This window comes from Cupressus sempervirens, chromosome 10 (assembly GCF_028749045.1).
Source record: "Cupressus sempervirens isolate cs-2001-9-10 chromosome 10, ASM2874904v1, whole genome shotgun sequence".
Taxonomy (NCBI): domain Eukaryota; kingdom Viridiplantae; phylum Streptophyta; class Pinopsida; order Cupressales; family Cupressaceae; genus Cupressus; species Cupressus sempervirens.
The window spans coordinates 193,131,791-193,158,505 of record NC_143127.1 but is presented as its reverse complement, the minus strand read 5'-3'; the positions used below and the strand labels follow the sequence as shown (position 1 = coordinate 193,158,505).

At 35.2% G+C, this 26,715-nt stretch overlaps 1 protein-coding gene across 3 annotated transcripts; it reads right to left on the bottom strand.

Annotated features, from left to right (window-relative positions):
- Positions 1–20,676: 20,676 nt before the first annotated feature.
- Positions 20,677–24,508, bottom strand: LOC149533300 (beta-glucosidase 13-like). Of its 3 annotated transcripts, none has more exons than XR_016356772.1 (12): positions 24,133–24,508; positions 23,422–23,480; positions 23,240–23,315; positions 23,081–23,158; positions 22,906–22,993; positions 22,528–22,738; positions 22,335–22,450; positions 22,051–22,244; positions 21,900–21,931; positions 21,645–21,808; positions 21,069–21,177; positions 20,677–20,998 (listed from the first exon to the last, which is right to left on the bottom strand). XR_016356772.1 is itself a non-coding variant. In XM_089803546.1 (12 exons), exons 1-12 carry the CDS (start codon positions 24,344–24,346, stop codon positions 20,827–20,829), a joined length of 1,452 nt encoding a protein of 483 aa, XP_089659672.1. In that variant the 5' UTR covers positions 24,347–24,508; the 3' UTR covers positions 20,677–20,826. The 3 variants fall into 3 exon arrangements, 2 of the variants coding, with proteins under 2 accessions (XP_089659672.1, XP_089659673.1); XM_089803546.1 differs by having other exon boundaries at positions 21,706–21,808; XM_089803547.1 differs by having other exon boundaries at positions 21,706–21,808; positions 22,141–22,244.
- Positions 24,509–26,715: the final 2,207 nt, after the last annotated feature.

The following is a 26,715-nucleotide window of genomic DNA, read 5'->3' as shown; positions in this document are numbered from 1 at the left end:
TTTACATACATACATACACATATGCATACAATCATCATAACTAGTTATCCTTGAATCTGATCAAAGCTATTATATATGAATAAGAATACATGTTTAGAAGGAAAAGAAAAGAAAATTACATAGGTACATCTTCTCCCCTTAAAAAAAATCACAGAGCAAGGGGACAAAGATAACAAGGGCATGACACAACAACAAAATGCAATGATCATAAGGGAATGAAAACAAAATCCTAGATCTTCACTTATCACCACCAATATTCAGAGGTCTCCACCCTCATTTGGAGCTTTCCACCCTCTTTTATGTGAAACTCTTCACAATCAATCAAAATAAATGGGAATGATTAATTTCATGTTTTCTTTTTTCTTTTCTTTTTTTTATCGATAATCCACAATGCACAAGATCTCTTTGTATATATATACATACATACGTTAAATTACATACATACATACATACATACATACATGAAAAAAACAATGCACTTTCTAAGAGTTTACAATTTTTCAACAAAATTAATGTTTTACAAGAAAATGCATATGAAGAACTATTAGCTCAAAAGCAAGAATATGGTGTTGAAATAGTATAAAAAGTTCTTGACATGAGAAATCCACAAGTGAGGGCATTGACCAATCTTTATTTACTACTACAAAATGTTTATATCGGGTCCCACCTTTTTATTTGGAAGAAAAATAGTTGAAGTATTGAACTATTGTGAACTAGTTTGAATTAAGTTCAAAGTAGTTTAGATGGTTGAAAGAAATTCAAAGGTATAAAAGATTAAATGATACAAAACTAACCAAATGAGAAGGCTTTCACCAACCAAAAGCTAAGGAATGGGTTGGCTTTGGGGACAACTTTATAGAGTATCTACTTATGAAAATTCAAATTAAAGGAGAATCAAAGCCAATGGTTTGAAATAAAGACAAAAACCAAGACCAAGGTGACTTTGAAAAATAAATGAACTAATAGTGGCTATGATTGGGGACAGGGTTTCAATAAAGCACAAGGAACTCAAAACTCTAGTCAACTTTTAGGAAGATAGAGGCAAGGAAGAAAATAGAAACCTAAAATAAAAATAAAAAAAGACAAAGAAAAATAAAAAAGGAAAGAAAAGTATGTGCAAAATAGGCATGACTCAAATCAAAACTTATAAATCTTAAGATCTTTCATGTTGTAAGTGAACAATAATATCTCTCCATAATGATACATTAGTTTGGAGGAATTTAAACCAATTTCCTCTTGTATTATGAATGTCCCCTTCTAGAGTGACTCAAATTTAGGTCATGATCTCCTTTTGGTTCTTTACATGTATCCCATAATAGGACTTCATTCACTTTCATGAATCTTCTCAGTCTTTTCCCTTTGTCAAATTTATTCTTGACTTTCATCTAGTTTTTGTAATATTATTAGCCAATTTCTCCCTTTCTTCCTCTAATTTGGTTAGTTGCATAATTATATTTTCAAGAGAGCTTCAAAAAATTTCATCTTCTGCAATTTTACTCTATAATATTATTGTTGCTAGTTCTAGAGGTAATGAAAGTTGTTTACCCATGCCATATACTAGTTCAAATAATGACATTTCAATTGTGCTTTTGGGAGTGGTTTTATCATCCCAAAGTTCTTTCAAAATTCTTGTGCTAGTCTTTAGCATTTTCTCTCACTAATTTTTTCATGATGGACACTAAGTTCTTATTGCTTGACTCTGCCTATCTATTTCCATTAGGAAAATAATTTGAAGAGTGACCTAGAAGAATACTATGGTTGTAAAAAAAGTGATTAGTTCTTGAGATGAAAAATATGTTGCATAATTAGCAACTATCTTTTGAGGCACACCAAAATAGACCAATATATACTCTTTAAGAAAGTGACATACCACATGTGAACTCCTTCTTTTGGTTGGGATCTCTTTGACCCACTAAGTAGTTAGTTACTATTAGTATATATGAACAACTTGCACTTAAGAAAGGATTTATTAGTCCTAAAAAATATGAACTCCACTACCTAAAAGGCTCATCAATTAAAAATAATTTTAAAGGAAATGTAGCCAATGGTGGTTTACCAATGAAAATATTACATTTTTCACAACTCGTTACATATGTATTACTGTCTTTGAACATTCCAAGCTAGTAGAAACAATTTCTCAAGATTTTGAATGCTCTTACTATGGATGAGAAATTCCCTTCACACCACTCATCATAGAAAGTCTTTAGAATCTCTTTCTATTGAACTTTGTCAACACATCTTAAGAAGGTTTAATCCATGCCTCTTTTTTATAAAATACCTTGCACGATAACATATTTACTTGCTTTAAGTCTCAGATCTCTTTTTTCATGGGGTGTTAAATTTTTAGGGTATTACTTGTAGGTCAAATAATGTGTAACATTCTAGAACCAAGGACCAGTGAGGCTTACCAACAAGACTATGGTTCTTGTTCTTGGTCACTTTAAAGAAAAATATAATTCTCCACCATCAATTTGCAAAGCCCTCTAACTCTTCCAACATGGTTGGTCTCAAGGTGAGAATGTACTCCTATATCTTTTCCACCTGGGTTCCTCTCTTATTTACTCTAGTTTCCTACTAATACATAACACTTTTTACTATTGTATTAAGTACATAAACTATCGAGTAAGAATATAAGATATAGTATCTAAAGTTCTTAACAACCTTTACTATGGTGTATGTATTATTTTCTATAAATGAGTACTTAAGTTTGTGCTTTTTTAATGGGATACTCATGAATGTTGTAGGAGCTTCCTCTCCACTATCATGTTTCTGAGTTAAGATGCCTGAGAAGGTATGAAAAAACACATAACAATATATAATAAAATATTTATTATAATCCAGGCTAAATAGCATGGGTGCTTTGGCTATAGCTATTTTAATCTCATCAAATACCTTCTTACCTTCTTCACTCCATTCAAAATATTTATGTTCATTCATCATATCAATTATATGTTTTGTGATTTTTGAGAACTCGAGAAGAAAAGACCTTAGAAATTTTACTTGGCCAAAGAAAGACTTAACTCCACTTACTCTTTACATGTAAGTTTAATTATTGGATATATTTGACTCTTTATAGTTCAATCCTTATGCCTTCCTTTGAAACAATCTACCCCAAAAGTTTTCCCTCTTCAAAAAAGAAAATTGATTTTTTTGGGTTCAGATATATTCTATGTTCCCTACATCTTTGTACCACTATTCCTAAGTCCCTAAGGTGATATTTCCTTCTCTTTGACAATACCATGAGATTATCAAGGTATACATCTATGATATTATTCCTTAGGACCTAGAAAGAGGAGTTCATAGCTCTTTGAAATGTGAATTGATCAAGTCAAATCACATCCTATTGTAAGTATAGGTTCCCCATGGGGTTATGAAGGTTTTTTTATGTTGATCTTCATCATCCATTCTTATTTGGTTGTAGCTAGAAAATCCATCTAACATGGACATCGTCTCACAACTAGCTATAGTTTGAATAGAACATGTTCCATTTTTGGAAATGCATAAGGCTAGCTTGGTTAAGATTATGAAAGACCACATAAATTTTGATTTATAATGCATTTTTATTTTGTACTGGGATAATATTGACTATCCAGGTGGAATGATGAAGTGGATAGATTATCCTTTCCTTTAACAGTTTATCAACTCCTTTCATTAATGCTTTTGAAACATTGGGATGATAATTTCATAACTTCTATCTAAAAGGTATTGTATCTAGTTTAGAGGAATATTACATTTGAAATTCATATCCCTAAAATTATTACTTGATCTTCATATGCATAGGAGAAAAAATATTTATAGTCAAGAAGAAAAACCTTTAGTCTAGTTCTTTCAAAGGGGGAATATGATTTTACCCACTATTATTCAGTTTGGTTCAAGTTTAATGCCAACATTAACCTTATCATACTCCTTAGAGGTTTCAAAGTGTATTAGCCTTTTGTTGATTGAACTATCATCTCTGTTAGAAAATAAATATTGTAAAGATACTAGGCCCTTTTGGATCTTGTTCCCTTTAATTAAACCACATCAAGAACTTATCATTTAAATTATCTTATGATTCTTTGCAAAAATTATAAGAACCTTCAAAATAAAAATAAAAAAAAATACACAGCACAAGATAAGAACTCTTTGATTTGATTATTGAAGACTTGATATTGATTTACATTATCTAGAATGATTGGTCAGATCATCTTGATCCTATATGTATCTATTTTGAAATCAAAGTGCGGTAATAGGAGTGATGACAACACTATTAGAGAGTCTTCTTGAGTATTGATGCTTCTTGGAATAACATTGATTGAAGATGCCTCGAAGTAATCTAGCTCATCTCGAACCCATATTTCTACAATGCCTCAATCTTTAATTGTTCACCAAATACAATTTCCTAACTTGGTTCACAATAAGTTTGTATTCTCTCTTGTAACAAAACACTTGATTTCCCAGTGTTTTTCTTCTTGTAGGCTAAGCAAAAAGGCTTCCTATTCTATAGTGTTACTAGTATTTTTAAAATCAATCTTGAAAGGGAAAGGGAATAGTTATCCCAATGAAGATATTAATACTATACCAACACCTAAACTAGTATTAGAGAAACTTCCATCAAATTCCATTTTCCAAATCCCAAAAGTCTTCTTGACTTGAACCTGCTAAGGGTTCAACCTCATTTCCTAGCAAGATGACATAATTTTTAAACTAATACTAATGATACAAAATTTGAGCTTTAGGGTCCTCAAAAGGAAAGACATAGTACTATTGTTTAGGTTTAGGTCAAAGTTTTTTTTTTTTGCCTCCATAGGTATAATTTCTTTAGACTAGTCCATTTTTATTTCCACCTCCCCTATGTCTTTATAGAAGGTTCTACTAAGAAACATGTCATATCTTGATAGGATGTTTGCAACAAAAATAGTTAGTTTCACCCTCTTTTTTAATAGGCAGCTAGGACCACTTGTGCATCCTTTACTTGAACTATTAAAGGCACTTGTTTTCTATCCATTAAATAGAATCTACTAAATGTCTTGGTAAGTGTGAGTCCTAGAGATTTTGCAACTAGGGAAGGCATACTATTATCTGAAGCTCTTGAATCTACTATGGAATTACTCAATTTTCTACCATTTAACAATGGTGACATATAGAATGGATTTGGTTTACTATCTCCTCCACCACCTTCTAATACTTGTGAAGTTTTGGGAATTTTAGGTGACTTGGGAGGTTCTTTAGATATAAAGACAAGGGTTTGTGTGGGACATGAATTTTATTCAAAATGATTGGTATGAGATGTTGAACCAGTTTCACCTTTGAGATGTATTTGACCAATTTGTCTAGTTCCTTGGGGTTTTACTTTAACTACTTGAAAGTAGAGATTGTTACATTTTTATGCTAAACCTTAAGATCGGTTCCCAACTTCACATCAAGAGAGGAGAAATTTTTAGTTTTCTCCTTTCCTTTAGATGTCATTCTTTATGTGGTATCTCTTGATGAAAATTTAGGAGTCATTTTATTCTTGGTCAAAACCACATAGGCAAGATCATTTAATGTGGTCATGATATCACTTCTTTCATCACCATCAGATTCATATTCCAAATAGAATGCATTGTGACTTCCTGATCTTTTCAAGTTCAATTCTTCTACATGTGACTTTCCTAGTTCATCTCTTGAAGGATTTATCTACAAGAACCTCAACCAATCCAAGAAAGTATCTATCTCATGGTCAACAGTAAAATGGAAGGAGCATATAGTTTATTTGCCTAGTACAAATTCAATTTACATGTGAGGTTGTGAGTAAGTGATGCTTTTTCCTTGAGGTCAATTAAATTCTTACATATATTATATTGATACATATTTTGATAAAAGGGATTACTTTTCCTCTATCTCTTTAGAGAAATCATGTCATTCACTAATCTTTGAATGACTTGGTCAGTAGCAATAGATGTTGGAGCACAATGAGTTTGTACATCTTTTTTCCACATTCTAGTTGTAATGAGCACATCTTCAAGTTGAATAGATGATCTTTTAAACTCTACCAAATATTTAGCTCCATCCTTTTGTAGATGAAAAATGACATTAGGAGGCATGGCATCAAGAAAGAACCCTTTTTGGTTCACATCACTTGGTCTAGATGTGGTAGGAATTTTTTGTATAATCTTATTGAACTTTTCTGCAAACTCCCTCATAGGTTCTTGTATCTCTTACTTCAATTGGAATAAATAAAGAAGAAGGGTATGCCCATAGTTTGGAGTCTTGAATTACATATCAAATACTACTACTATCTCATCCTAAGTAGTTATGTATTGTTGAGGGAGATGGTGAAACCATTTAGCCACCACATCACTAAGAGTTCTAATGAAAAGGAAAATGACCACATCTTTACTGGGATCATCAATAATTCCACATGGAGAATGGAAAGCACTCAAGTGATCTTCAATAGAGACTTTAACATCAAATTTGAAGGTTGGCAACACATATCAAGACCCTTTGGGTATGGCCCTTAGATTTAGTCCTAGGTTTAGAGGGCCTCTTGCTTGTCCCCAAGGATTTAGGGCCATATTTTGTAACAAAACATTCATGGGTTGAATATTTATGTAGAGAATTGTAGTTGTTCCTAGTGTGATGAGTGCTAGCACTATAAATGGAGGATGAGAAATAGAAGTTGGGGAGGAGGGTCTACTGACATCTTTTTCCTTCATTTTCCTCTTTTGAGTATGATAACTTGTGAAATTTAGATTCTTTATAGATTCAAAGTCTTGGTCTGTAATTCATTCCAACCTCTTTGATCTAGTATACTTGGGTTCAGCCATCTTATCACATGGATATGAATAAAATTTAATCCCTCCTAGGGTTTAGGGAAACCCTATCTATCACTTCTCTTTCTTGAACAATAGGAATGTCTCTCAATATATCATCTATTTCCTTGAATCTTTAACATAAGGTCAACACTTGCTAATATTATTGGTTACTCATTCTTAAGTTCCAAGCCAACAAATTCAAATTAGAAACAAGATCTTCCTACATATTGTGAAATCCTAGATTAGGTTGTAATATAGGAAACACATCATCATGTGATAGAACCATGGTTACTCATTACAAAAGACCTCCTTTTTAGTAAACTAGGTTATCAGTTATTTGACTCCCTACTAGAGTTAGTTAAAACTGTTAGTGAACATACTCTATTACCTTAATTTCATCGAAGTTAATATAAGTTTATAATAGTTAGGAAAGCTCAATAACTTTCTTCCCTCTAAATTGTGTGAGGTACAACTCCCTCATTTCTTTTTTGCTAGAAAACATGAAAGGAAACACATCTCATTCTTGGAAGAGAGGTTAATAATAAATGATTATAGGAGATAATAACTGAAACAAGAAGATGAAAACTTCTTCAAGCACTTAGTGCTTTTGAACTTTATTAGAAGACAACAATAATATCATAATTAACTAGTTTTTCAATCAAAAAAGATCATAATAGATCAAGGATTTGGAAGGAAATATTTGCAAAGAAATATTTTTGAATTCAATCTTTAGATAATATAGACCTAGATAAATTCCATAAATTCATTCATGTTGTATTGATTCCCCATTTGATAGAAAAAGATCTATCATGTATTAGATATCTATTTAGTTCTACTATTATGTTAAAAATATAACATTTGACATATGCTAGCACAGAGAAAAAAATCATTATGTATTCTTCTTTCATTAATCTTCTAACCCTAAAAAACACTTTCTAATATGTACCTTAAATAGTTTCAATGTTGGAGAGGATCTCCCTACAAATCCAACCCCCTAAAAAATTAACAAAAGAATTTATGATAACAAAAAAGGAGTTTAAATAGGATCCACTATTTTGAGAGGATTCTCTTAATAATTTTTCTACACCTTATTGTTCTACATTTGAGATTTTCATGACTACAATGAACCACTTAACTTTCTCCATTTCCCAAGAGGGCCTTTGTGTTTGAACTTCACTTAGAAAAGTGTTAGCTTTATTAAAAATTGTAATACATTGTTGAAGGAATTTTTTATCTTTCTTGATCATGTTGCCTATCCATTCATCCAAGGATATTCCACACCATTACCACATTGAACCTAGTTCAATGGTGTTTTAGTGTAAGGTGATGTAGGATCAAAAATTTGAGGAGATTTAACTAGGGTAAAACAAAGCAACCATTTAGGGAGTCAATATATTCAGCCATCATGTTGACTACTTATTTTAGTTCCCTTTTCTTCTTTGCATTATTTTGTGATTGAACAAGCATATGTTGTGTAGATTCACTTAACAAATTCTCCTTGGTCTCTCTATTCAACACATCTAGAACTAATTTTGTAATTTTAATGTCTCTTCCATTTAAACCTACAAGATATCTTTTTGGTTTGTATTAGGAAACTTCTATTGTAACTTTCTCACTTTTGGCATCTGTGACCATGTGAGCAGAATTCTTCATCCTTTTAAGCTTTGGGGCTTTAGCAGTATATTTTCTCACCATGTCTCATATAGATACAAAGATTGGTACTAAGCTCATTTTATTTCTTAATGAACATGTAGGATACTTTGGTACTAATGGTGAAGGTCAAGGCTTTTTTAAGTGGCTAATATTCGCAAATTGGCTAATTTTACACATTTTTGGCTTGTAATTTGGCTAATAATTTAAGATTTGATACAACCTAAATCACCATAGTTTTATAAAATTAAACTCTAGAATATTTAAAATCACTCAATAAATTATTTTATTAAAAAATTCAAACTCAAATATTTACCACAATATTCTATACATGATTAGATTTGAGTCACCTAAATATTATATATTATTAGAGAAATTAAATTGAATAGACCAATAATTATCATAATTATTAGTTACTTTAAGGATATATCCCCAATATTTATTTTTCACTATTGATTTAAAGTATATGTAAAGATCCTCATAATATTCCACAAGGTAAAAAAATGTTCAATTTTGATTTGTAATATTTCATGGTGATTAATGAACTTCCTATTATTATTGAGATTTGTCAATATTTTATACAAAGAAAATATGATTTAAAAATAATCATCAATATTAATCATATTTAGAATAAAAAATTGAGAGAATCACCAATAGAATAATTTGTTTTTTTCAAAAATAATGAAAGGGTCGCCAATATTTTATATTTTTTTTTGGAGGTGACTTTCTTAAAGTTTAGTGTAGTCAAGGGTTGGTTCTTGGCAAGTATTTTATAAGCATGTTCAATGAAATCAAAACCTATGAAACACTATTCAAAGTAGCCTAAACCTATTTTTCACTATCAATTGAACCTTCGTCTTATTATTTCTCAGCATTAATGTTTATGCAAGTTCATTCTTGAGGTGGTGCCATGTTGTCCTATTTCTCAAACCTAGTTCTTGACCTTTTCCTTTATACAATAGGTTGATATTGGATCAATTTAAAGATGAGTAACTTTGATTTTTTTTATCACCTATAGGACTAGTGGAAAAGATAATGTTAGCACAAAAGGAAGAAGGGGATTGGACTTCATCTTCATTTTGAGGCTAAGATACAACCTTTTCTCTCTTATGTTGAAGCCAAACTTTAGGATGGTCAATAAAATCATTCCTCCATTGCATTTTTATAATACATCTCTGGTTTAGACTAATCAACATAGGGAAAGGGAAGGTCCTTCTATTTTTGGCATTTAGGTTCAATGATCTTTGAACCATCTTCTTGAACTCCCTTGCTATTCATTTTCAATTTTAAGGTAGGGGCCTGCAAAAACTCTATTTTAGAATTTTCTTTCCTTTGAACTTCTCTTTCACTTAGAAAATAATCCATATAGTCTTCAAAATGAGGTATGGACAAGAAATGATCTCCCAGTTCTTGAAATCTCCTAGGAAATTCCTTATCATCAAAATTTGGTATTACAAGAAAAAAATTATACCAGTTATCTGAAGGAAAAAATTTTGTGGTTGTAGCAGTTGAGAATCCGACTCCAATAATGCGTGAAGATCACCTGCAGTGCAAATAACTTACTGAAGAAAAAGCCTAGGGAGCAAAGAGCTTGAAGCAAAAAATGCACAAGAATGTTTCACAATAGAAAATTAGAATTGCTATGTGAAAATGGAATTGAAATTACAATGAGTGAGAGACCACTTATAAAGGCCTCATGGAAGCTTGTAGAACAAGCTGGAAGGAGGTAGAAGATAAGGATGACAACTCAGCACATATCCACAAAAAAAGTGGAACATGCTAGAAGGGAACAAACTCCCGTGTTGTCAACAACTAACCTCAACATGCATTAAATACAAAGTATTAAATAAATGCATGACCCTAAGTAAGCTTAAGTAAATAGAATAAATAATTAACAATTAATTAATTATTTACTCTAACATTCCCCCTTAAGTGCAACTTAGGGGAATGCCTTAAGCTCACAAAATAAAATAAAAACAAAATGGGTCCCGGCAACTAGGCCATTTTAGGTACCCAAGTATAATGCAACTAAATGAAACCTCTGTAAACCGAAGAAAGAGGGAAAACCCTATGGGAAAAACCCCCCTCCAAAAAGAGGTAAAAACAACATGCTGAAAAAAAAACATGAAGTGAAGGAAGGAAGGCCTCAACCAATCCCCCCAAGGACAACTTCCATAACCCCAAGCATTGACTGTAGTTGAAGAAAGCATGGTGATGCAAAAGGCTTAGTGAAGATGTCAGCAACCTGACCGGTGGTAGGAATGTACTCCAATGCAATAACACCATCTTGGATCAATTGCAAGATGAAATGCATATGCAACTCAATGTGCTTGGTACGCTGATGTTCCATCAGGTTGTGAGAAATGTGGATGGTACTCTGATTATCGCACCACAAAACAATAGGGCGATCAGGAGGAAATCCAAACTCAGTCATCAACTGACGAAGCCATAAAGCCTCCTGACTAGCAAGAACTGTGGCCCTGTACTCAGCCTCTGTAGATGAAAGTGCTCGAGCACGCTGCTTCTTGCATGACCATGTGATGGGACCAGAGCCAAGGAAAAACACAAAGCCAGAAGTAGACTTTCGATCAGCAACATCACCAGGCCAATCTGAGTCAGTGTAGCCAACAATGTGTGGAGTCCCCATAGTGTAGTGAATGCCATACATAAGGGTGCCCTGAATGTAGCACAAAATACATATGGCAGCTTGCCAATGACTCTCATGAGGGTCCTGAGAAAAATGAGAGACTAGGCCAACCACAAAAGATAGATCAGGGCGGGTGTGTGTCAGGTACAAAAGGCTGCCAACCAACTATCGATACAAAGTAGCATCCACTGTAGGTGAAGAGCAGGAGGTAGACAAAGTGACACCCGATTGAAATGGTGTAGGAGTAGCCTTACATTCAAGCATGTGAAAGCGACGAAGCATGTCAAGAGCATACTTCTGCTGATAAACAAAAATGCCAGTAGGAGACTGATGAATCTAAAGACCAAGAAAATAGTGCAGCAAACCAAGATCAGTCATCTCAAACTAGTCCATCAGCGCACGCTTAACATCCTGGAGCATGGATCTTGAACTACCTGTAAGGATAAGATCATCAACATACAAAACAAGAATCAAAATCTCAGCACCAAGACGCTAAATGTACACCGTGGGATTGGAATGGCAGCGTGTGAAGCTTGTAGATAGGAGAAATGAGTCCATCTTTTCATACCAAGCACTAGGCGCTTGTTTAAGACCATACAATGAATGTCGAAGCTTGCAAACCAAGGTGGGATCCTGCAAAAAACCTGGAGGCTACTCCATATAAATCTCCTTTGTGATATCACCATGCAGGAAGGCACTCTTCACATCCATCTGATAAACTGACCATCCTTGTGAAGCTACGAGGGATAAGACAAGGCGAATAGAATTCATCTTGGCAACAGGGGCAAATATCTTGGAGTAATCAACACCCTCGACTTGTGAAAAACCCTTCACAACAAGACGAGCCTTATACTTATCAATGGAACCATCAGTAGCATACTTAGTGCGATAAATCCACTTACAATGCACTAGCTTTCTCCCCTTGGGAAGAGAACAAAGATCCCATGTGTGGTTCTTCATCAAAGAAGAATATTCCTCCTCCATTGCACTGTCCCATTCTAAATGTCCTGTCGCCTCCGCAAAAGTCTGAGGATCAGTACTAACAGCATGATTCAGAAGACTAGAGCCTGCAGTGTGAGAACGAGTGCGACAGGATGTGGATGGGTCACCAGTTAGAGATCCTGCAGCATCAACAGTAGCTCGAGCCCATTTAGGCATCTGGGGAGGATCTTGTGGTGGAAGGATATTGGGATCACCATGATCATCATCTTCATCATCTGTGAAACAAGGTGGAGATGAAGAGGGAGTAGTGGGAGTTGGAGGAGGCACTAGAGGTGAGGGATTAACTGCAGGAGGGCTCTCATCAAACTGGACATCTCATCGAAATAGGACCTCTCTGGAATCAGGATCAAATAACCTGTAAGCCTTAACATCCTCGCAGTAGCCAAAAAAAATCAAGGGTCAGCTCTTCGGTTCCATTGCTTTCCTCTGAGCAGTAGGTACAAAGGCATATGTTGTACTCCCAAAAACTCTGAATGATGATACATTAGGCTTGACACGGGACCAAGCCTCCTCAGGAGTCATATGTCGAAGTGCCTTGTGAGGCATCTGATTCTGAATGTAGTTGGCACAATTGATTGCCTCTGCCCAAAAACATGAATCCATGGACCTAGAATGAATCATACAATTTGCCATCTCCCGAAGGGTTCTGTTCTTCCTCTCGGCCACACCATTCTGCTGAGGAGTGTAGGGCACCGAAAGCTGATGTTGAAGACCATGCTCAGAATAGAAATCTCTGAAAGCCTGGTTCACATACTCCCCCCCCATTATCCGTGCATATGTGCTGAATAGAAAGTCCAGACTGCTTCTCTACAAATGCCTTAAAAAGTTGAAATGAGTCGAAAGCATCAGACTTGTACTTAAGAAAGTACACCCATGTGCGTCTAGAGAAGTCATCAATGAATGTAAGCATGTATCTAGCACCTAAAAAAGAAGGAGTAGGAAATGACATAAGGTCACTATGAATCAGCTCCAAAGGTGCTAAAGCACAAGTGGCTCATCCATGTGGAAAGGAATCCCTATGTTGCTTGCCAAGTGCACATCCCTGACAAACACCATCTGGACAGGAAATTTGGGGAAGCCCAAGAACAAGTGCCTGTGTGCTCATCTACTGTAGATATCTGTAATTGACATGCCCAAAACGTTCATGCCAAAGTCTGCGTACTGAATCTGCATGTGCAACTAAACATGAACCTGTGTCATCAGAAGACTCAAATCCATCAAATCTATAGAGGCGTGATGCAGAGTCAACACTCCCAGTGGCCACAATCATCTCCAGATCATGCAAGTCCCGAATAACCACATCATGTGGTGAGAAATTGACTATCTTCCCAGAGCCAGAGTGGCAAATCTGATAGATAGACAGAAGGTTCATCAAAATATCAGGAACACAAAGTATGTCTTGTAGAGAACCCCCGGCCAAAGCAACAGTGCCAGAACCCAAAACTGAAAGTTGTGAAGAGTTCCTAACTGCAATCTGTGTAGTGGTGCAAGGAGCAAGTGAAGTAAGCAACTTAGGAGTGTTTTTTAAATGGTGAGAAGCCCCAGAATCAAGAATCCATAAAGGCACTAAAGGCGTAGCTCGTGCAGAAAGAGCATGACCTTTCCCTGCAGATGGAGATGAAGATTGAGGAGCAGAAATGTTATGCTCCTTCATGGCTTCCTCTAAAGCCTCTAATCATTTCCAACACCTAGAAATTGAATGTCCATCTTTCCCACAAAAGCTGCAGGTCTCACTAGATTTCTTCTTGGTCTTGGAGGTAGACTCACCCGACTTTGAAGAATCTTTACCCTTGGGAGGGTTTGCTTGAGGATTAGTTGGAGGATCATATTTGGATGTGTCTTTCTTTGATTTTCCTTTCTCCTTGGATTTTCCCTTAGATTTTTGAGCAACCAAGGCTTGGCTGGAAGAGCCAGAGCCATCCACCTACTGGATCTTTGCCTTTTCCCTAGTCAACCTGTCACAAAATGTCTCAAATGTAGGCATCCTATGTCGATCTCCAAGGGCATCCATGGTGGAGTAGAAAGTAGAAGAAAAGACCTGATACTGCCCCTTCAGCTTTGAGAGTATCAAAAATATGCACTCAGTATCTGTTTTGTTCTTCCCACATCCCTGTAAAACTGCACGTAGGGATTTGAACTTTACCAAAAAGTCCTCAATGGTGGGAAAGTTGCTTGGTGACAAAGAAGTCAATTCTGCATGCAACTGAAGTGCTCGGAACTCATTCACCTGTCCAAACAAAGTTTGAAATCTCTGCCAATAAGCCTGTGGAGTAGTCAAACCATCCAGGTGAAACAATAGGCTATCTGAAATGTTGAGTGCAATAAGCCCCATGGCTTCATCCATCTTGTTCCTGTGCTATAGAATCTCATAAGGTCATGTGAGATTAGGCCGATGCTCATCCAGACAAGACCATAGACCTCATGACATTAGAAGTCTAGTCATTTGTGCCTTCCACGTGTGGTAGTTGTGTGGTGTGAGACGGGATATAGATGGATCCGCCATTGAGAGAAAGAAGAAGACGAAAGTAGAAGGGTCTTAACTGAAGTAAATTACAGAAAAGAAAGACACCCTCCCACAAATGTACAAGAATATCTCTCAAATACCACAAAAACAACTAAGGAAGGCAAAAAGCGGGAAAAGAACCTGGATTTGTTGATGCAGAATAGGAGGAAATAGAAGCCTCTACTTTGACGCCAAAAATGAGAGCTCAAACAAACTCAAAATCAAACAAAACCAACACCAATGTCTCTGTCTCTGAGTCATCTTTCTGACACTTCTCTTGGATCGAAAAAAAAACTCCGTATGCTCAAGTTATAGCCAAAAAACTGACTGCTACTCCAAAAATCCACTTGCTGGAAAATTACAGACATTATGCTAAATTTGACGGCTGTATGCCCGTCACAAGACTGTTGCCGGCAAAAAATCCGGTAACCAAAAAAGTGACGTCAGAGTGCCAAAAAAAAATGTTAGCAAGTCGAAAAATGACATCTCCGCCGGAAAGGCCGCAGAGCGGCGTCGAAGCAGTGTCCGCCGGTGGCAGTGGCGCCCGAGAGGAAAACTCGGCGGTGCGACTGTTTGCACAGCGGGTTGTGATGGCGGGGCTGAAGCCCCACTACGGTGGCGGAGGCTCCACTGCGGCTGCGGAGAGCTGAGGCAACGTCAAAAAAACAACGTCGGTGGAGTTTTCGAAGGGCGGCGGACGAGAGGCGGCCGGACTGCGGGCAGAGAACGAGCTGGTGGCGGCGGCAGAGGGTGGTTGAGGGGTGGCCGCCAGGTGGCGCTCCGGCACTGCTATGGCGGTCGCCCTTTTCGTCCATACAGTCCGTATGACAGTGCCCTAGAGGCCTTAAAAAATCTCAAAAAAATGCCCTGTGTCCGAAATTGAAAATTTTTATATGATTTTTGACTGTAAACAGCCTTCCGAATCCAATGGTGATGTCCGTTTGGGCTGAAAGTGCTCCAAAAAATTGCTCTACCCCTGATTTGAAAAAAAATTCACAAACAAACTAGGGTTTGTGACATCAAATCATGGCTTTAAAAAATCTTTGAACAAGAAGCAGCAGGGAGGCTCTGATACCATGTAGGAGTTGAGAATCTGACTCCGATAATGCACCAAGATCACCTGCAGTGCAAATAACTTGCTGAAGAAAAAGCCTAGGGAGCAAAGAGCTTGAAGCAAAAAATGCACAAGAATGTTTCACAATAGAAAATTAGAATTGCTATGTGAAAATGGAATTGAAATTACAATGAGTGAGAGACCACTTATAAAGGCCTCATGGAAGCTTGTAGAACAAGCTAGAAGGAGGTAGAAGATAAGGATGACAACTCAGCACATATCCACAAAAAAGGTGGAACATGCTAGAAGGGAACAAACTCCTATGTTGTCAACAACTAACCTCAACATGCATTAAATACAAAGTATTAAATAAATGCATGACCCTAAGTAAGCTTAAGTAAATAGAATAAATAATTAACAATTAATTAATTATTTACTCTAACAGTGTTTATAACAACAAGTTGATGATTTTTGTTTTTTTTCTTGAGTAAAGAAATCAAAAGAGGACCTGAGAAATATTAAGGATTCTTCATCAAAACCTTTGATCCTCAGGTATGTGAACCTATTAAATTTGGTGAACAAACTCCCATATATTTTTATGAATTGTAGGGACTCTAATGAGGCCCTTTTCTCTGACCTACCTAACAAATAGAAACTTAAACTACCAAGGAAAACATCACACACCTTTCTATAATTAGATAGAACTTGAATCATTTTAAGGGAAGGGAAATAATTTTATATAAAAGTATCATTACTTTAGGGTTCATGTGGTAGAGAGATGAGATATTAGGTATAGGCCAAACAATAAATGAGGTAAGTAGACATAGATGGTTTGGGTTGACTTAAATTTCTCCCTCATTGAGCTTGCTACGATTTCAATCTAATCTAGAGATGTCTTGTAGTCTAATATGATGTCAATAAAATGATACATCCAATCCTCAAATATAAATGCTTTTGGAGAACCCTTGCTATACATAACATAACCACCAGATTGTGAATATAGGGTTTTGTGTGATCTTTTTTCAAACTCTTTGGATTTCATTAACCACCCTTGTAGAATTTTTCAGTCCAATGATAGGCAATAACATAAAGTTTTTTGTTAGTATTTTCACTAAACTTAGCATAGGATTGGGTAGGGGTGAAATCAACAAATGTTTCATTGGATATTTTGAATACAAATATATTTGTATCATAGTTTATTGAGAGAAAAAAAATTCTATCATTTCTTCTCATACATTAGGACCTGATGTCATAGTGATGAACACATTCTTGAACTAGCTTAGGGATCACAATGACTTGGGGAAAGGTCACTACTTACAATAAACCACTATTGATAATCTCACCCATGAATTCACCCTCTATATTTATTTATATTTTATCACAATGGCATCTACATTAACCATTTTCAAATTTGTATATGTTAACAAGGGACCTTTTGAATCCATACTAAAATATTCCCAAAGAAATGTAGTGATGACCTCATATTCCTCAATTCTTAAAGAAAAATCTATATTAATAGGAAAATATCAAAAGAAAAATTACTGAGAATTGAAAATTTTGAATAAAGGAATTACTAGAGAATTACCTTGATCTTGTAGTAAGAAACTCTCCTAAACCTTCAGAATCTTCTATCTTGCATCCTCCATAGCCAATATTTCACACGAAAAGTGAACTTATTGTATTGAAAACAAACCAATTTAAAAAATACCCAAAACTCATGAATTAATAGGGAGGGTTAGATTTTAACAAGATTTTCTCACTTAGAAATTTTGTATGACAAGACCACTCAAGGAAATTAACATTCCTTACTTTTTTGAACCTTATATTGTGTACTTGCTTATGAGAACTAACACTTTGTCATCATTACCTTATTCATCATTATGTACCTTTTTACCACTTCCATCATTGGGAGACATGTTACCTAGCCTACCTTGATGTTCATGAAATCCCATTTCATATACTTCTTCCAAATGTTTGTACTGGGTCCCATCATTTTCCTTAGGAAGAAAAGTACTTGAGGAATCGAACCTTTCTAAAATGGTTTGAGCTAAGTTCAAAGTGGTTCGCAAGGGTGAAAGAGGTTCAAAGGTATAAAATTCTTGAAGGTTAAAAAACTAACCAAATGAGAAGGATTCTAACAATTGAAAGTTAAGGAATGGATTACCTTTAGGGAGAACTTTACAGAGCACATGCTCAAAAAATATGGACTAAATGAGAATCAAAGTGAGTGGTTCCAAATAAAGATGAAAAATCAAGCCCAAGGTGACTCTAATAAATAACTAAACTAACACTATGAAAATGAAAGAAAATTGTAGATGCAAATACTTGAAATGAGATGAAGACACATTAAAAATATTCTTGTCTTTGTTTTGGTAGCCCTGCAACAAATGTTAATATCCCATTTTTTCTAATTTTTCCTTAGCAAGTAAATAGGCTCCTACAAAAAAAAGGGTTAGGACATCAAAACAAGTAATGAGAACTCAAAAAAACCCTACAAAACCACTATTAGGATCTGTTAGAAAACTAGAAAACTAAAAGTAATAGCTTAGTAAATGCAAATGAAATCTGCCAGTAGAATTGTGCAAGAAAATAAGTTGGGTGATACTTTTGGCTAATAAAGTATCACGCAATACTTCCTAGTGTAGCAGGATGATACTTTTTCCTTGTACATCATTTTGTATCAAAATAGTATGATACTTCTTAGGAAGTAGTATGATAAAGTGCAGAACACTAGTATGATAGAAAAACTAGATTTTTACATAAAACAATGAAAAAAATATGATACAATAATGCATTATGTAGCATATGATATTTGTGGATACAAAAATAGAACCCAAACCTACAAGTAGAAAAAGTGATGAAAGCCAACAAGATGGAGCTAAAGAAGTATGTGAAGACCCATGATGGGTGCCAAAATATGTTCATAAAATGTGTCAAACTTCTATAGTGCATTATACATGAGAATACACATGATGAAGAGCATTTCAAGAGGTGGCCTATAGCTTCCTATATATGAAATGTAAGAGCTACGAGAATGTAGCTCTCAAGTGAACCTAGATAAAGAAACTTTGAAAGGTGCACCATAGAATGAAACATTGAAAGAGTAGAAGTAAGAATGCCAATATCCAAGAATAACAATGAGTATGATACAAATGCAAATAAACTAGAATGATATGTGAGATGTAATATCTAAGAGAACATGTATGGAGAGTTACAAAGCCACCTAGTTAGCTATGTGTGCTAAACTATTGCATAGAGAAAAACTAAGGTAAATTTAAGTAAGAGTATGATGTGAAAAAAAGTGTGAAGTGAATATTCCAAGTGCTCCAAAATCTATTAGAAAACCTAAAGCATAATAATAGCATGAGAGTGTAAGAGATGAAAGAATGAGTGGAAAGCCTCCTTTTAAGGATAAATGGATGGTGGAGGATAACAGAAAAAAATAACTGGTCAAGAATGAATCTCATGTTGACTTTGTGCATAGGAATCTCACCTAAGCAAGATAAATAGTGGTGTTTAAGAGGAAAACAATGTCTAGAGAAGAACTAAAGTTATTTTGAAATAAAGATTCCTCTCACATAGAAAAGTATGCCCATCATATGTAGACAAAAATGTTATTTTCTTTTTATTTTTAAAATGAGAATAATTCTTTTCATGTGCACACTTAGGAATAAAAGGGATTTTGGAGACTTTATTAAATAAAAGACTTAGGATAAAGTGGCCAAACCATAGGTTATAATTGAATAAATAGCAAAGTGATGATTCAATCAAGGTCAATGATAGATAAATTATTCAAAAATGCTACAAACATGACTCATAGTCTAGATGACCATTTTTGGGTGATTACATTATGTCACATTTATAGTTAAGTAAATGTCAAGTGTTAATAGAATATTAAATACCAAGGATAAAGTCATGAAACTGATTCCAAAATCGTGATATAAAAATTACAAAACTCAATTTCAAATAATCTCTTTCATATATATTTTAGAAAAAGAAAAAATGCTCTGTGAAAAAAGTACTACTCTTTGAAAAGGACTCTTTTAGTAAAATACCTATTTTTGTGGGAGAATGAAAAATTGATTCAAAAAATTCCTCAGAAAAAATTAAAGTGTATTTAGAATCTAGATAGAAAGCATTAAAAGATTCTAATTTATTTCATCTTTGATTTGTAATGATTTAGTGGCAATTTGCATTTGAACTGAAAGTCTATAGTTAAATGTCCATTTAGACAAAGAAGTGTAATGCACTATTATGGGTTAGAAAATATTCATAATTAAAACCATAATAGAAATAAATTACTGAATATGCTAAAGAAGTCTTTCCTTAAAACCAAAGGCCTCAAAGACTTTTCTTAAAACCTCCAATCCACCTAATCCTAGGCTTTTGAAAGGTCCAGATTTACCAAAAGACTTACTTTGGAATACTTCCAAAGAGTGGATATTCTCTTACCTAGCATGATAATAGCGTCAAGAATATTTTTCCCAAAACAAACACATTCTTTTGAGGAAATATTGGTAATGAGAATTCAAATAGTCTTAAAGTTATTTCTTTTCAAATAAATTTTGAAAAAAGAATCTACACATTGATAGGACGAAAAACATCATATACAACAATTCCAAGGAATTTAGAAATGAGAAAATTAAAAGTTCAATTAGGTTCCTTCAAAATATTTTTTGACCCAAAATATTCCTTATGCCACAACTCCCAAAAGGTTTTAAAGAGAAACATTATAAATTCATTCAAGAAGAGATGTTAAAATAGTGTTAAAATTACCTCTTCTTATCAATGTTATTCTATACATTTTTATTTTTACAATGTTGAATACTCTAATGTAGAGGATATCTTTTATTCACTAGCTCAATCGATAAGGTTGCAAGCATTCATGTAGATTTTTGCAAGGTTTAGGTAAAAAAAAATCACTTTTATTTAGATTTAAAATGTATAAATTCTAGTCAAAATGCAAGAGAATTCCGAGTTTTGATAGTTTACATCTTCTCTAGCGTTCATAATAGTGCATTTTAAATTTACTTTGAAAAATAACTTTTCTTAAACTCAATAGTAACCTTCAAATAACTTCTTAAAAACCACTACAAAAAATTACAAATATTGCTACATTTCCACATTATCCTTGTAGCTACAAGGAATTGTAGCACTATCCTAGTTCTTGCCAATGATATAAACTACGTAAAATTTATTTTGCCTCTAAGAGGTTTGCAAACCAATGAACTGATGCTTTTGGATATCGATTCAAATAGTTATTATAATCTACATAATACAAGCCGAATCGAACTGTAAAGCCAATTCTCCACTCAAAGTTGTCTAACAGGGACCATGCAAAGTAACCTTGTACGTTAGATCCATCCCTACAATTCAATAATCACAATATTTTAGTATTTAGTATTGCAAAATAAATACAACTTTCTTAAGATTTACCTTATTGCTTGTTGAACTACTGATAAATGTTTTGAATAGTAGTCAATTCGAAACGTGTCATTAAGAGCTTGTCTCACTGATAATGTATCATCATTTTTCTCATCAACACCTATAAAATTTAACAATAAATATATTAATTTTTTTCATAATTTAAATTTAATATTACTTATTATAAAATTCATCTTAAAATTACATTTCTCCTAATAATAAAATCATTTTTCTCTAAAGGCAAGAGCCTACAACACAATGGTAAATTGTGGCTGGTGGGCATCTCATTGAATATATTTTGAGTTCAAATGTAATTGAACTTAACACATAATAATAATTAATCTCAACAAATAAGACTAGAATCTACAACACAATGGTAAATTGTGAACCTTTTATTAGGAAAATCTTAAGTTCAAATCTATTTGAATTTAAGACATTGTAACAATTAATCTTAACAAAAAAATAATCAAAGCTCTGACCCATAAGCGTATCAACCCCACCACAAGAAAACGTAGGCAAAACCTTAAAAATCAGTTTTCCTAAATTAAATAGGCTACAATATTTGACATATTCAATCTACAGAATTACCATTCTCTGTGATGAAAATCAGTGGATTGTCATAATTGACATATTCAATCTACAGAATTACCATTCTCTGTGATGAAAATCAGTGGATTGTCATATTTATGCTTTACGTATGACAACAGCTTGCCTATGCCCGGCGGATACACGTAAAGCCAATCCGATGCTGCCTGTTATCCCCAATTAAAAATTAATCATTGGCCATTCAAATATATGCAATACTGCTCATTTAATAATCCCTAAATCTTTTCTTAGCCTTACCACTGGTCCGATGGGCACACCATTTCTCTCAACTGAATACATTTCCACAGCAATCCATGTGAGAGTTCGCATACAATTTTTATTGAACATGTTCAGAAGTAGATCAGATTAATTCATACCCTTTTGAAACATATAAATGAAGGATATGTACCCGTATAATTAACTTGAGAATCCGGTGAGCTTGGGAGATCAGCAGCGTAGCGGCTTGTGTAATAATTTAAGCCCAGAAAATCAAACGAACCTTTCAACATAGCAGATTCATGGCTGCTAAATTTTGGCAAACGATTGCCAACAAGCTTTCTCATTGATGAAGGGTAACTCCCTTTTGCAATTGGATCCATATACCTGTAGTTTTATATGGCCTATCAAATTCATTTGAACGGCTATACCTAAAATAGGCATTAGTAGATTGTTTTTGAAAAGATGCTTGCTTACCAACCAAACATGAAATCTATGGCCCTTTGGGCGGCCTTCCGGTCAGCAAGTGAGTTTGAATAGGGAATATACCAAGAGCTATCTATTGTAATCCCAATCAACCCCTTCTGCACCGCCTACACATGAGAATGGTAGGTTAGCATTCTAACTATTTTAGGTAGAACATGAAAAATATAAGAGAAAAATGTGTCACCTGGTACTTTCGTTTATACACAATCACAGCAGCTGCATGAGAAAGGAGAAGATTATGAGAAAGAATGTATGGCTCCGCAGCAGCTGAACTTCCATTAGAGTAGAAATATCCTCCGCTAGCGTAAGAGTGAGGCTCGTTTAATGTAATCCAGTGCTTCACTCGATCACCAAACTCTTGAAAGCACACTTCACTGAATGCTTCAAAATCTTTCCTGCATATATCAAATAACATGTCCTATAGATATAATAATATACTATATGGGTATAGAGTTATAAAGGATTTAATAATTTGGAAAAATTAGATACACAATTGGATATAATAATATATTATATGGGTATAGAGTTATAAGGGATTTAATAATTTGGAAGAATTAGGTACACAATTGTTTTACTGAGAAAGCCTCCATATCTATCCTGCAGAGCTTGCGGAGTGTCCCAGTGAAAGAGTGTCACAAAAGGCTTGATATCTACAATTAGAAAAGTTTATTATAGCATTTAACATTAAGTATGACATTAATATCCGCATGAATACTAACAAACAATAAATATTTTACCATTTTTTAGCAGTTCATTAATAAGGTCGTTGTAGTACGCCACTCCAACTTTGTTGATTCCACCTTTAATACTACCTCCTGTCTGCCAGTTCATTAATATAGACACAGAAAAAAACTAGCTACTTTGTCTTGGCAGTAAAGAGAAACAATGGAACTTACTTGGTAATATCCTTGACCAAGAAATAGAGAACCTATATGCATCCAGGCCCATTTCCTTCATCAGCCTTACATCCTCCTGTATATGGTTCGAGATGGAAACGGTAATACATTCAGATTCCTAATGTATAGGAAAATGTATGAGAAAGATATATGATTTGACTAAAATGTTGCTAGAAGAACACCTTATAGCGATGATATTCATCTACAGCGACATCCCCATTGTCTCCATTAGCGATTTTCCCTACATGAAGAAATATTTCCAGAAACAACCATTGAATGATTAATTGATTGTGGGAAATACATATCTACAATGTTTTCTATTAAACTATTCAAAATACAAGAACGTTTTCGTAGGTCTTAAATTTTATAGTCTTATTTTTAGAAAATATTTATCTAGAGACTGAGGGGTATTCATTTGGTATTGCTGTTTATAGAAATTTTTTTACAAATGACTGAATATAAAAAATTCATACTCTCTATAAGAAAAATACACATGCACATAAACATGTTTTATTTTTTGTTGAGGAATAAAACTAAATCTTAAATACATATATATTTCTGCATATTCTTTATTTGCATATAATCTAAAAAAATAAACTAAAATCTTTTTAAATATTTTTTTAAAAAAGCATCCATTATCCACATACTCTCTCTTGATGTGAAGTGGACATTTAGTGTAGATAGAGCCAAGAAAAATTAAATGCTAAGAAACCAAAATATTACACAATCAAAACTAAAAAAAGTATACATCTATATATTATATAATATTCCAAAAAATTCAATCAAAAGAAAAATTCTTGTTAAGCCTTGGGAATCCTATAGGCTACATGAGCAAATTCATACATAGAAATTCATGATGAAGAATAGTAAATGCATAAAAGAGAGGAGCTAACCTGGAATATGAGATATAGTGTCCCATACACTTGGGCCTCTTCCCCCTTCCTTAGCAGCTCCTTCGTACTGATATGCGGCAGAGGCTGTACCGAACACAAATCCAGGGGGAAACCCACTCCTAGTCACTTCATTTTTCCCATCATAAGCCACTACAAGAAAGAAGCACCACATGCACAACAATGTAAATGTTCTCCACCCCTTGAAGGCCTCCATTATTGTTAAATGTTTGAGTTTACTACATCCAATACAGAGCAAAGCAGTTTTGTTTCGTTTTATAGGACAAAAATATAGGGTTCTCGTATCTTCGTCTTGAAGAAGAGATGCATGTAAATGTGGGGATAAACACTAATCTTTCCAAGGCGTTCGGTAGTTCTTGAATCTGATAACTTTACTCAGCTACTTTCATAGATCTATAGTTGACTTTCCCTCTTATTCTAAGTCGTAGTGAAAGTATCAACCTGCGGAGACCAATTGGCCCAACAACCCTCACACGTTTTCTCATGCTCTCTCATCTGTCCGTCAATAGTAGTCCAACAAAATTTGGTATGCAGTGTTCATAGAATTTAATATGTGTTTGACTATAAATTGATGGAATTGGTAGGACAATGTTAGAGTTCGTTTTGATGAATTTCTTCTTTGTCTATGATTTTCTTTTGGAAGCATTATAGGTAGATATGAGAGAAAGGGACTTTGTATTTTGTAAAGTATCATTTAATTATAAAAATGGAGATAAATTTGAAATCTTTTTTTTTTTTGATGAATATTCTTGTTTTGTTAAGAATACAATTCACAAAAAAGGGGTCGGGGGATACAAGATCACCCCACGAGAGAGTTCAAGCAGTCTAAGCCGGAACTAAACACACAATACTAGCCGGAAAAAACAACTATTCATTAAAAAAAAACATATATAGCAACCTCAGGCTGCCAAAGCAATGGCAGCTGAGGGGGGAGGATAATCTTTGTCATTAAAATCCTAATCATTTCTGGGATAGGGGGGTGGGTTGGGCACAGACCAGCCGTCATCAGGAGCAACAACAGCAGGGGGATTAGTGGCAGCCTCCGCATCTTTGACCTCAGGCCAAGGAGGAGAAATCGCCAGAGCCAGGTGGGGCCACTTGCCAGCATTATCTCGATAAGCGCCAAGAGAAGGAGGTGGGGACCAACCAGAGCCACCACCAGTTGGGGAGGCAGAGCAGCACCTCCAGCTACCAGCCCCACCACTGGGAGAGCGATGGCGAGAGGCCTGCGAGCGCGGAGTGTGCAAGTGGTGGCCTGAGGAGTGGGGCCTCAGCTGGTAGCCACGAGGCATCGAGGTGTCTGCCGAGGCATCTGGAGGTACTCGAGCCACAGTGCAAGGGGCATTGCCCCAGTGGTTGAGTAGCTCCTGCAAGTGAGCAACTTCAAGGGAAACTTTGTTAGCTTGCCCCTGTATCTGCATAATAACATTACAAATACAAGCTTTAGTATACATTGCAATGTTAACATCCAAGGAGCTGTGTGTGAATAAAACAACATTTCTATCTTTTCATAGAGTAAACAAAATTTTCATCTTGAATGTATGCCAGATTTGGGAGTACTTTTTGGAAATTCTGGGGGAATCACCCAGCAAGATCATGTGCCATGAAAATGGTTCGGGCCTAAAGGGGTTGAAAAAATCATGAATCTAGTGCCAGTAATTCTACGCACGTTTACAAAACCAGAAAATATGCAGAAAGGACTTAGGCTAACCACAAAAGGGGCATTTGGGATTAGGAACCCCTATGTGCTTGAGCTGAGGCCCTAGGGGAAGACCTTGGAAGGAAAGGCACCAAGAAAAGTGGGAAATCTTGGGTTCAGTAATAGTGCACCAGATGGTATTGAAGCATTTTTGCCATTGACAAAGTGAAGATTGCGAATGCCATCTCTTGTTGAGCATGTCTACCATTGGAAGATGGGGCAAAAGCCATCGGTATCCCTTATTGGGCTTGTAGTTGGCAAAAGAAGTGTTAGGAAACCACTTCCAGTCATGCCACCAAGGACGACCAGACTGAATTCCAACCTTGTGCACCAAATGCATAGGGATGGAGGAAAGTAAAAGGTCAAAAGTTTGCCGATCTGCACGGACAAGGTGGTACTGAACCTGCATGTCTTCCCAGGTCTTGAAACTCATAGTGACTTTGGAAAATAGATCTTTGACATTTTTGATGTCATGTTTCAAGAAATGAAGAGCACTAGCTCCTTGGGTCTTAGCAAGAGGGCTACCCTGAATGGCAAATAGGGGAGACCACCAAATATTCTATTGATTCAAGGAGAGACCATTACAAAAGTCATCCCTAGCCCAATAAAGCTAGGGCTTGATAGCCTCCCAAGCTTTCCAGATGCTCTTGATAACAAATGAGCCCTGTAGGACAACAGGATCATGCATAATGAGAAGGGTTTGAAAACCAATCCCCTTCTACACAGGTATGTTGACAGGGAAGCCAGAAGAAATGCAATGGTGAACTAGAATCTTCCAAGCTTCGTCTCCAGTAATAGCTCAAATGATCCACTTGGCACAAAGCGCAAGGCCTTGTTTATGAGTGGAAAGTAGACCAAGGCCAACA